Source organism: Panthera uncia, chromosome B1 (assembly GCF_023721935.1).
Source record: "Panthera uncia isolate 11264 chromosome B1, Puncia_PCG_1.0, whole genome shotgun sequence".
Classification (NCBI taxonomy): Eukaryota; Metazoa; Chordata; class Mammalia; order Carnivora; family Felidae; genus Panthera; species Panthera uncia.
The window spans coordinates 141,683,689-141,697,172 of NC_064811.1; the positions used below are offsets into that span (position 1 = coordinate 141,683,689).

The window sequence follows — 13,484 nt, forward strand, 5'->3', positions numbered from 1 at the left end:
GAGGGGCTGGAGATTGAAGGTCAGCTTTGCAGATAGTCCACGACAGAGCTCCATGAAAGTTTCTAGACAGCAAGGCTCAGGTGAGCTTTTCTGGTTGGCGGTACTCCATGTGTACTGTTACCCACTGATACCAGAAAAATAAGGCTGTCCGTGACTCCACAGGGAGAGGACAACCCGAATCTCCACATTCAGATATTTCCTGTACTCTGTCCTGTGCACCTTTTCCTTTGGCTGGTTTCAATATGTATCCTTTAGCTCTAATAAACTATTCCTGAGAATATAACAGTTTCAATGAATTCTGCGAGTCCTCCCAGAAAATTATCAGATCTGAAACTAATCTTGTGGACTATGTTCTAATTTCACAATGGTGTGTATAAGTAATTGAAGGAATATAAAGGGTATTTACAAAAGATATACAAAAGATAAACACAGGGTGAGGATGTGCTATTTACCTAAGGGAATTAAAGTAGTGTTTCCCAGAAGAGATGAAAGCCAATTAGAAATTTGGTGAGGAGTGGCTAGGTGGCTCAGTCAGTTGAGCCTCTGACTTTGGCAAGGTCATGATCTCACGGTTCATAGGTTCAAACCCTGTGTCAGGCTCTGTGCTGGCTGCTTGGAGCCTGGAGCCTGTTTCAGATTCTGTGTTTCCCTCTCTTTCTCTGCCCCGCTCATTGTCTCTCTCTCTCCCTCTCTCTTCCTCTCTCTCTCTTCCTCTCTCTCTCTCTCTCTTCCTCTCTCTCTTTAAAAAAAGAAATTTGGTGAACAATGGAAAGGTCATTTCAAGCACATGGAATCTATGCTAATAGGCAATGGAAAGAATGTAAGAATCTGCATTCTAAAGAATGGACAGTAGAGTGTTGCATGTGCTAAAAATCTGCCCATTTTTAGATGGCTATAACTGTCTTAAGTCTAGTGATACTAATTTTAGACTTCTAGCCTGCAGAACTATGAAAGAATAAATTTCTGTCATTTTAAGCCATTATGTCTGCAATAATCGTTACAGTCATAGGAAACTAAACAGAGTCTAAGACACGTATACAAGATTCTTCTTAAGTCCTTGTCTGAAAATTAAACTGCACCATATAGAATGAAAATCCAAAAAGTCAAGCAAACAAAAATTCCAGCGAATTATAAGCTGGAAAATTCCCAGAGGTCAAATAGGGATAGGACATGATCAATTTCCAACCTGCCAAAGCAGAGAGATCTGGGTGAATATCTCGGTCATTTAGTAGACTAATAGCCTACTCCTAGGATTGCCAAATTTGGCAAATAAAAATACAGGATACCTCGGCAATTTGAATTTCAGATAAACAACATTGCTTTATATAAGTATGTCTCAAATACTGCAACTGAAGTTTCAACGTCCCAATTTTTACTTATAGTATTGCATAGGACATACTTATCCTAAAAAAATGATTTGTTGATTATCTGGATTTCAAAATGACAGGGTTTCCTATATTTTAATCTGGCAGCTCTTCAGACCCATCCTAATAGGCTTCAGAAAAAGTCAGAAATAGTCAAAAATGTCTGCCAACTCAAGGCCAAAAATTCCACAGAGAAAGACAAGAAAATATAAATATTTGACAATGTAATAAATACAATGCCAGTGTCTAATAAAAATAGTCATATAATCTTTCTTTCCCCTTGCAAATATACAGACAATGTGATCTGTAAACTGGGTAAAAATCAGTTAATAAAAACAGACCAAAAATGACAGAAATATTAGAATTTACAGTCAAGTTCCTTAAAACAGTTATTGCAAAAATATCCAGGAAATTGAAACTAATAATAAAAATAAAAAGGAAAAAGACAGGGACAAAATACAAGACACATATACACAAACATACAAACAAACTTGAAAATTATGAAACAAAAAACTCACTGGTTGAGATGAAAAGCAAATTAAACACTGTAGAAAGAAAGATTACTGAACTTGAGGATATACTATTATCAACTATGCAAATTGAAGCACACAAAGAAAAAATGGCAGTTAACACACAGAGTCTGAAGAGTTTACAGGATATCAACCTGTCTAACAGACATGTAATTGAAGATCCAAAAAACAGGAGTAAAAAGCCAAGAACTAAAACAGGTATTTGAAGAAAAGTAGCCAAATTTTTACAAATAATGTAAAAATTATAACCTTACAGGTCACCTAGGTGGCTCAGTCAGTTAAGCGTCCAACTTCTTCTCAGGTCATAATCTTGTGGGTTTGAGCCACGTGTCAGGCTCTGTGTTGACAGCTCAGTGCCTGGAGCCTACTTCAGATTCTGTGTCTGCCTCTCTCTCTGCCCCTCCCCCACTCACACACTGTCTCTCTCTCTCTCTCTCTCTCTCTGTCTCTCTCTCTGTCAAAAATAAATAAACATTAAACATTTTCTTTTAAAGTCTAAGCGTACAGATTCAAAATGTTCAACAAACCCCAAACAAAACAAATACAAAGAAAACATCAAGACATCAACAAATTGTGTCAATAATAGCATATTTTATAAAAATATATTGCAAATACAATATCTACTATATATTTAAATATTTTAGGTCTATGGCAGTTTAAAAAATGAAAGAAATCCAAAAATCTATCTACAAGAAAAAATTAAATAAAAATTATGTATGAAGAAATCTTCTCCCTTTTGATGAAAGCATATCATGACTCAAGTGCTATTCTTCATTATTTGTTCTTTCCTATTTGTTCTAGAATAGGTACTGATCAATAAACAACAAGAATGTCTTTTCCCATTGGCAAAGTCAGTCTACTGCAATTGCAAATCATCAATTTCTAATATCACATATTTTATCACAACTACAATATGTATGAGTCATAACCACAAATGTCCTTTTGGGAAATATTCAGCATTCAGAGTAATTCAAGAGCAACGTAAGAGATTTTCATGAAGAGTCTGTATAGAGAAATATACTGCATTTTATCAAAATTGTGTTCTTGTTTTATTGATGTGTCTACTTAATTTCAACTAAATTAGTAAACAGTGAATGCTTGATATGTTTTGTGCATTTTCTCTGAAGTTCTGAATTTAACGTGATTAAAAGGACCATTTTCACATTTTAAATCTATATTTTAATAAATGAAGATGATTTAATAGGTGATGGGGGAAATGATTAAATGGATACTTAAATAATGGAAATTCATGTTCCTAAAGATTTGCCAGAAGAAAGGGCAAATCAAGATGCAAATTAATAAGCAAAATGTCAATTTAGGTTAATTAGAGTTCAAAGTGGCAGCCACATTATTTTCATGGGCAGAAAGATTGCTGTTTATTTCTTCCCTCAAGTCAGAAAAAATAGAATCCAAACTACACAAAATTGCTTCTTTCACTTTCTTAAAAATGGCTGCCCTTTATTTAATAGTGATAATGATTTTATTTTTTTTAATTTTTTTATGTTCATTTATTTTTGAGACAAAGGGAGACAGAGTGTGAGTGGGGGAGGGGCAGAGAGCGAGGGAGACACAGAATCCAAAACAGGCTCCAGGCTCTGAGTTGTCAGCACAGAGCCCTATGTGGGGCTCAAACTCACATGCTGTGAGATGATGACCTGAGCTGAAGTCGGACATCTAACCGACTGAGCCACCCAGGTGCCCCAAACAGTGATAATGACTTTAAAACCCATGAGCTTATCTTCAACACAACCACACAGATTAACTATGTGAAGAGAGCTGCCAGTATGCAGTTGGCTCTGTGTTTACATCACTGCAGTTTTCATATGGATACCCTTCAGTTTAACACACTCTTGTTCCGTGGCCCCGTGAAGAAAGACACATGGGCAAATGTGTTGCATGTGATAAGGTGCCATGTGAAAATACACGTGGTAATAAAACATAATATATTAAAATCTAGCAGCTTTATCTTTTAAATTGGCTCCACAATTTATGACACATTAAATAAAGGTATATGATTATTTAAATAAAGCTAAAGAGCCCACAATAAATAAGCTAGATTGATGTTCAGTAATACATCATAAAAAGTTAGATCATATAAATTGAGAGACGTTATATTACTTGGACAAAAATATGCCACCAGTAAGTGACTGGAATCACACAGGGCTCAGCGACAGGATTTTGATGAATGATAGTCCTGCTATTTATCACATCAAAGCCCTTCATGAAATGGCTGGGATGGCTGGGTGAAACTGCAAATTATATGAATAATGTAAACTTACACCTCCTGTGATTTATTTGCCCACTTTTTACAGGTCTTGGCTTGAGAGCCAAAGCAACTTTGTGAAAGCATAGCCAATTTCAAGCCTTCACTCTATGTCGTCCTTTTCAGTTTTATGGTACAATTGACATATCAAATTATAAGATGCTTAAAGTGAATAGTGTGGTGATTTGACATATGTATATATTGTAGACAGATTTCCCCCCCACCATTTAGTTAACATATCCATCACTTCACATATTTATCTTTGTGTGTGTGTGTGTGTGTGTGTGTGTGTGATTTAAATTCTACCCTTTTGGCAAATTTCAGTAATACAATACAGTGTTATCAACTAAAGTCACCATGTTACATTAGATCCACAGACCTTACTCATCTCATAGCTAAAAGTTTGTATCTTTTGCTGGCCTCTCCCTATTTTGCCTTACTCTCAGACCCTGGCAACCACTTTTCTCTGTTTCTGTGAGTTTGACTTATTATTTATTTAACCTTTTTCATTTGTTTCCTTATATAAATGATATCATGTAGTATTTGTCTTTCTCCGTCTGGCTTATTTCACTTAGCATAATGCCCTCCAGTCCCATTCATGTTGTCTCAAATGGAAGGATTTTCTTCTTTCTCATGGTTGAATACATCACTGTTTATATATAACACATCTTCATTTGTTTATCTATTGAAAGACATTTAGATTGTTTCCATATCCTGGCTATTTTCAATAATGTTGCAATGAACATATGAGTGGAGACACCTCTTCAAGATCTTGCTTTCATAATTTTCTTTGGGTATATACACAGAAGGGCAATTGCTGAATCCTATGGTATTTCTATTTTTAATATTGGGGGAAACCTGTACACTGTTTTCCATAATGGGTACACCTGTTTACATTCCCCAAGCAGTGCACAAGGATTCTCTTTTCTCCACATTCTCACTATACCTGTTCTTCACTCTTAGTTTATAACACTACACCCACCCCTCTTCATTCATCCCCAGACGAATTTGCCCTTGGCCCAACCTCTAGTTCTGAGAGCCATAACACAACTTTGGTACCATCCTGTCATGGCCAAGTTCAAGATGAGAAGAAGGCTACGAGGAAAGATTAATATTTGGAGAAGAGTAGAAATTGGAAACAAAGAGCAGATTCCCTTGAATTATAAATCCTACTTCTTGACAATTTGTGGGAAGAACAATTACCCTTGAAAGCTGCGGTTTTCATGCTAGTGTTCAGCAGAATCATTTGATTAAAACAAAAACTGCAGATTTCTTCCCCCAGAACTTCTGATTCAGTAGGTCTGAGGTAGGACCAAAAAATTTGCATTTCCTACAATTTTCCAAGTGAAATATCACTGTTGATCTAACAGCCACATTTAGGGAACTATTCCTTCACAGTGATATTTACCTGTTAGTAATTTGTGTGCCTATGATGTATTTTTTTAACAGAACTGAGGTGTACAGTGGGCTAGAAATAAATGAACTATTGTTACTTTTACGTGGCTCCTATACATTTCCCATATTTTCGTAAGAAGTTAGCTTCCAATAGAGCTAGAAATTATTGAGGAAATAGACTTGACCATACATTCATATTAATAAAACTATTAATATTGTCCCTGTTGATGTACTTTAATATAGCTTAATATCTTGACATCATTGGCTTTGTTTTAAAAAGGTAAAAGAAAATTGCATTAAGATAAACTTGCATCATAATGGATATAGCCTCAAGAAATTAATCAAATTATACTCATTAATAATCATACATTTATATCTCATCATTTTTAAATAAATACATGAGAAAGTAATAATTTTATTGAGAAATAAAAGAAAAAACTCTATTTGTTTTCACAATTTACATAAACTAGGAGTTAGTTACAGGACTAAGCCTATACACATGTGAAGGTAGAAAATTAAGTAGTTAACAGCAAAGCTTTACATAAAATAAAAATATGCCTAAAACTGAAACATAATTGAGGTCTGGCTTATTGGGAGACTTGAATTGCCTGAGCCACTTTCCTTATGAGTCCCTGTGAAGCACAGACATCCACTTGCTGCTTCTGATGTATTCACACCCTGCAAGCAGCTGCAGGTGATAGTTCTAAGTGATCTACTTCAAGGACCAGGTTAGCTTCACTGTGTCCTGTGCTGGGATTAACCCATAAATCTGGTGCCACTGTTAAATAGCAGTGAGGATCAATGGAGCTTTGCAAGACCCCACATCTTCCTGACTCTCCTCTCCTATGAGTTCATTGAAAGTTGAAATCTCCTTTTAGTGTTTTAGAGCCTCTATCCAGTATTAAACCTCATTAATACACTTGTAATAATTCAATAATCATAGAGAGTGATTCAATTGTATACTAGCAGTGCCACTTTTTGTCTTCTGAGACTCTAAATGACTCTATAATAATTACAAAAATACTACAGAAATGCTTCCAAGGACTTAGGGCTTAGTGTAGGCCCACAGAGCCAGAATGTTGAGTTCAAAATCTTGTTCTACTGCAGGGTCACCTGGGTGGCTCAGTTGGTTAAGCGTCCGACTTCAGCTCAGGTCATGATCTCCCAGTTCATGAGCTCAAGCCACGAATCAGGCTCTGTGCTGACAGCTAGGAGCCTGCTTTGGATTCTGTGTCTCCCCTTCTCTCTGCCCCTCTCCTGCTCACACTCAGTCTCTCTCTCTCTCTCTCTCTCAAATATAAACATTAAAAAAATTCTTTAAAAAATCTTGTTCTACTACCTATTAACTGTGTAAACTTTGGCCAGGCTTCCTGTGCCTTAGTATGTCTGGGTAAAAGAGTTATTTTACAGCAGAAGCAAGCCACCTCTATGCTTATCTCTGGAGTCAACTGGAAGTCTGGAATGGACTTTTTTTTTCTTTAAGTTTACTTATTTTTGAGAGAGAGAGAGAGAGAGAGCACAGGAGGGGAAAAAGAGAGGGAGAGAGAATCCCAAACAGGCTCCATGTTGGTAGCACAGAGCCCTGCTATCCCATGAACCATGAGATCATGACCCAAGCTTAAATGAAAAGTTGAATGTTTAACCGACTGAGCCACCCAAGCTCATGAACAGACTCTAGGTCAAAATAAGGGAAGCAAGTGTTATAACTAATAACTTACAACGTACTATTTAAAGTTCAAACTGGTAAAGTTATTCATGGCTTACACCTGGTATTTCCAGTTAGACACCTTTGATTGATTAGAGGCATTAAAAATCCCACTGGAAACTTTTAGGGATGTCTCCCAAAACTAAGATTTATCAGACACATCATGATCGTTCAATCTGGAGATGAAATATGTTCTGTGCAAATGAGAAAGACTTTGAGAAGCTGCACCTGGAAATCTCTCCTGGATCTTGGTGCTTCCCCATCGTCTTTCTACTGCTCTCCCACCTTTATTAAAAAGTGGAATCTTTGGAGTATTTTCAATATATAATTGACCTGTTGCAATTTATGCAGATAGCATAGTTTATCATTTAAGTAATGGTGAAGGGCTCAGTTTAGAAGAATAAAAAATGAAGAGAGGGGAGGTCAGGAACCATCGCCACCAGATGACTTTCCCCCACTCCCATTCCCGGCATGAAGGTGCACAAATGCAACCATCTTTGTGCGGAATGCCTAGCAGTGGATGTTGGAGACACAGATCCTTGGCTACGGCAAAGCGCTAAATAAGTTTACAGAAAAAATTCAAAAAGACGGCAAGTCAACCAAGCATAATGCACTTTGGCTGCTTTTGTCTTTTCTGGAGAAAAATATAGTAACAGAAACAGCTGGTGGCTTCTATGGCCACAGACTTACTGCATGTGATTCAGCCTGTAATGCCAGTGAGAGTTTGGAAGTAATTGTTCTGGTTAACATATGGTCCTTATAAGAACAAAAACCACTAAAAGTTTACAAATTGGGGAGAACATCAAGAGACTACAAAAACACAAACATATTCAGTTCAGTCATTAAGCTACCTTGTAGATGATTCCAAAGTCATTCCTGAACCTCTACGGAAATCAACCGTTATGCTTAGGAAATCAAAGAGCTATTTCCCTTACATCAGATACTGTTGGAGAAGCATGTGAGTTTTACTCAGGACCTTCACTTACTGAAGCTTTTGCAGAAATGTAGAGAGGGGCAAACTCCAAATTTGTTAAGCTCTGTGGAAAGGAAGGTAAATAACACAAACCTACACAGGGCAATTGTTCAAATCTATCCTTAAATATTAAAGCATACTTCTTCTGAGGCCACTGAGATGCAGAGAATATAAGTAACTTTGATTAGTTCTGGTAACTCTCAAATTTCTCCTAACTCTATAGCTACAGTTCTCTAACTCTATATGGTTGGTGCTTTGATAGAAGAGGCTCCATCTGCTTGAACTCCTGATAGAACTTAATTGTTCTAGGGACAAGATGAAGTGAGGGGAACTATGGGAGAACTCCTTGCCCAGTTTCTGCAAATGGAAACTAATGATGGACAAATAATTATGATTATTCAAAAGAAAGAAAATGAGAATAAAAGGAGTTTAAAAAAAACTCAAACTGAATGTTAAGTATTCGGAAGAGTCATTTAAAATAGCACTGGGGTGCCTGTGTGCCTCAGTTGGCTAAGTGTCTGCTTTTGACTTCAGCTCAGGTCATGATCCTAGGGTTGTGGGATGAAACCCCATGTCAGTCTCTGTGCTGAGTGTGGAGCCTGATTGAGATATTCTCTCCCTCTTTCTCTCTCTCTCTCTCTCTCTCTCTCTCTCACTCCCTCTGTCCCTCTTCCCCACTCACATGGTGCTCTCTCTTTAAAATAAAAAAATAATAAAACAGCACTAAAAAAGGAGACTGTAAATAGTATAAATAAAATTTTAATGAATCACTGTATAAAGATTAGGTGATCTGACTGTCCCACCAACTATGCAAAGACTGTGACAGATTTGCTCAATGTTTCCTAGCCTTAATAATTTTTTAAAACTCTGATTACCATTTTAAAAAGGAATTTATAATTCCTGAGTCAATGGGAATTAAAATTGGGTGGGAGAAAAGTAAAGAATATGACTCCCAATTGATAGTGGGGCCAAAGTCACGTAGCTCAAACCCCTAGCAAGGGATGCAAGGCTGCTAATATTAATAAGGGTAAAATGATCTGAGGGTGGTGAAGAAACTTTAGATTGCTGGACAGTGGTGTCCAATATAATGTCATATTAAATGGAATAATGAAAAGTTAACAGGCAATGTAATTCATCTGAAGAGATGTAATGAGCATTTGTACAGGATACAGGTAAAAGTATGGCTTACAATATAGGAATTTATTAACAAAGTTTCGTGTGATTGTCTTATCCTGCCAGAACGTATTATGGGAACAGATGTAATTTTCAAATGGAGACTCTTACCTTACCCAAATTATTGGGGAAATGTTGTCTTGAAAATCTGTTTTGCATTCTTTTTTTAATGGAGCATGGTAGATGGGAACTTTTAAAATGATCTAAGCCCAATCAAGTGGATAATTTAAAACCATTAGGAAAGACTAGGGTTGGATACCTGGGGTGCATAAAGAAATTCTGATTTTAATTAAAGTTCTTTTAGATGAAGGTATATCAATACCCACAAATTCCTTATTTAATGATCTGTGAGAAAAGCTGATGAATCCTGGAGAGATTCACTGTAGATTACAGAAATCTTAATAAATAACAGCCCACACCACAAGGAATACACAATATGATATTACATATTCAAACTGTGCAACAAGCTAAGGGAGACTGTAATTTTGTGATCAATTTGGCTAATGTTTTCTACTCATAAAGAAATTCAAGGCCAATTTACATTCATGTGAGATGGATGGAAAATTATGCTTTTACTGTGTTTTCACAAAGATATTTAAATTCTTCTGCTATTGCTATACCTAATGAGGTAAAGCTATTTTTTCTTTACATTAAACCCTCAAAATTTATTCATCATGCTGCAAATATATACCCTTTGAGCAATATCTTCCCATTTCCCCTACCTTACCCTAGCCCAGGTAATCACCATTCTACTCTCTGTTTCTGTGACTTCAGTTTTTGAATATTCCACATATAAGTGAGATCATAAAGGATAGAGTGTTTGCTTTTCTCCCAATTATTTCACTTAGCATGATGCCCTCAAGGACCATCCATGTTGCCACAATGGCATAATTTCCTTCTTTCTCATGGCCAAAAAAAATACCCCATTGTGTATATAAACCACATCTCCTATACCCATTCATATACTGACAGACACTTAGGTTGTTTCCATACTTTGGCTATTGTGAATAATGGTACAGTGAACATGTATCAATACATGTTCTTCAATATCTTGTTTCTATTTCCTTTGGATATATACCCAGAATTGGAATTGCTAGATCATATGGCAGTTCCATTTTTAATTTTTTGAGAAACCTCCACACCATTTTCCATAATGGCTATACCAATTTACATTCCCACCAATAGTGAACAAGAATTCCCTTCCTCCACACCATCACCAAAATTTTTTTGGTGATAGCCAAAAAATCTCCTCTTTTTAATGATAGCCATTGGCAATGAGTGAGGTGATATCTCATTGTTTTGATTTGCATTTCCCTGATTAATAACAACATTGAGCACTTTTTCATGTGCCTCTTTGACATTCGTATACTAGGTTTTCTAATTTAAAAATTTTTTTAAGTTAATTTATTTCTTTTGAGAGAGACAAAGACAGCCTAAGAGGAGGAGGGGCTGAGAGAGAGGGAGAGAGAGAGAGTCCCAAGCAGGTTCTGTACTGTCAGCACAGAGCCTGACATAGGGCTCGAACTCATAAAACCATGAGATCATGACCTGAGCCGAAACTGAATCTGACACTCAACTGACTGAGCCTCCCAAGCACCCCTGTATAATAAGTTTTCTTTGGAGAAATGTCTATTAAGTTCCAATCCCCATTTTTTGTTGTATATATTCTTTATATATTGTGAGTATTAGAGACAGACTTGATTCAATTGGAAAGTATGGTTACGTATTATATTAATGATATAATATTTATATATCAATCTGAACCTTATGCTAAAATTATAACTTATTGTTAGTCGTATGACCCCAGAGGATGGCTGATTAACTCAACTAAAGAACAAGGCCTAACAAAAATGGTAAAGTGCCTAGACATCTCTTGGACAAGGGTGACTAGGACATTCCTCAGACAAACATAATTTATTATTCTTGTCAACTCCAAAATCAGAACAAAAGGCACTAAAATAAGTTTTTCAGTTTCTATAGAAATCACACAAAACATTTGAGAAATCTCTTAGCCCCTATTCATAAAATTACCAAAAAAAAAAAAAAAAAAAAAAAGGAAAAAAAATAAAACCCTAAATTTGAGTAGGGCTTTGAGAGACAGTAAGGTTTTTTTCTTTTTTGGAGGGTCTAAAAAACATAGCACGATCAAGCCCTTTATAACCTTACTTTCCCACGTTCATCTCAAGACAAGCCCCTCTCTCCCCATGCTCAAACGATTTGGGAAGTGTTCATTAAAAGTCCATTATTGCCACCCAGAGGCAGCTGCTAATACTCTGGACTATAAAGTAACAAACTTGAAAGTGCATCATTTGAAAATAATGCAGCTTATTATTGTTATTGGGGCTTTGATTGAAACTGTTTGTATTATAGAGAACTTAAATTTATTTTGAGACTTGAGATATCCATTTTTGTGGATTATGTCATATGGAAGAAAACGGAGAGAAAAATTTCCTCTTTAAATGAAAACAGTGTATTCAAGAACACATAATAGGAGCGCCTGGGTGGCTCAGTAGGTTAACTGTCAGATTCTTGAGTTCAGCTCAGCTCATGATCTCCTGGTTTGTGAATTCAGGCTCTGTGCTGACAGTGTAGAGCCTCCTTGGGATTCTGTCTCTCCCTCTCTCTCTGCCCCTCCCCTGCTCTTTCTCACTCTGTCTCTCAAAATAAACGGACTTTTTTTAAAAAGATTAAAAAAAGAACATACAATAATAATGACTACTAGGGTACTTATCACATATGTGAACAGGAAGCTACCATCCCTTTGGGTCCTACATCTCACTGTGGAGTTATATAAGGATTTAACAGAATGGTCCCCTCTCTATGCCACATTATCAAAGGGTGCCTAGAAAGCAGTATGGTTTGTAGATGGTCATCAACAAGGTAGAAGGCCAGCCCAACCTGCATTCAATCTAGAAAGCAGCTACACTGTTGAGTGTTGATGGCAATACAGTAATTAAAGAGATAAAAGATAAATCTGGTCAAGGGGCAAAATTGAGTGTTCCTTGCAACATCAGAGGAACTAGATATCAGCAAAAGTGCCTTTTGCCAATTCCTGAGTAATAACCAACGGAGCTGCAAAATGGTCCAGAAAATGAGCCCAAGATAACTGAAAGACAGAGGAACACCAGTGTGGGGTGCTGTATGACATTTGTCATGGAATTAGAGGTGGGTGTCAAAATGCAGCATTTCTAAAATAACCCCCATTTAACTCCCACAATAACCCATAACTGCTATTACTAGCTATTAGCCTGGCTTAGCTACATAGCAGAGAGACATAAAAGATCTTAGCAGAAACTTTTAGCAAGGTCTCCCAAAGCGAGGTAGATTGCACAAATAATGGTTCAATGGTCCATTGAACCAATGGTTCAATGGAACCAATGGTTCAACGGTTCAAATTGCACAATAATGGTTCTTGCAAACAAGAAGGACCCTGATAAACAGGCCCCTACTTCTTCCCCGAAGTCTCTTTCTCCTTCCATATTGTGTCCTTACCTTTGTTAAAAACCTATACAAAGGTTATCTGAATCTAATTTTCAATCTATTCAATCTCCATCTATATTATGGACCAATAAGACCTACTTCATAGGACTGTTTTGAGGAATAAATTAAATCATTTACAGTGTTCACAACAAAGCTGTAACATTAGGTACTTAACAATATTCTTTTATCACTGGAACAATGGCATCAGTGGTATAATCAGTGTATAATCTCCCAAGGTGAAGAGCCATACATACTTGGACATATGAATTCTACTGTTTATTTTTTAATTACTTCATACTCACACATCAAAACAGAATCTGTTATTTTACCAAAACTATATTTCTTATTTCAACGAAAAAGATTAGCATATGTATTTGTTGAAAACAGAATATTTTCATACTACGATATGAGCTTTATTTTCTGTTTTCAAGAAAACTTAAATCAAGTTTAAGGCTCTACTTTGGCCACATTTGCTCTATAAGAACACATGTTTCTATTACCAGGTTAACCATGTCCCAGATGAATGAGATGTATCATATGTTTTATTTCAAAACAAAAGGTATTTATAAACCAAAAGCTAAATATGATGCAGAAATATTTG

General features: G+C 36.3%; 1 protein-coding gene across 1 annotated transcript in view; it reads left to right on the plus strand.

Annotated features, from left to right (window-relative positions):
* Positions 1–7,777: 7,777 nt before the first annotated feature.
* The window catches only part of ANXA10 (annexin A10), a 127,839-nt gene continuing 122,132 nt past the window's right edge, over positions 7,778–13,484 (plus strand). The window contains exon 1 of the mRNA XM_049630067.1: positions 7,778–7,987. Coding sequence (XP_049486024.1) covers positions 7,778–7,987 — 210 coding nt within the window. The remainder of the gene's footprint in view (positions 7,988–13,484) is intronic.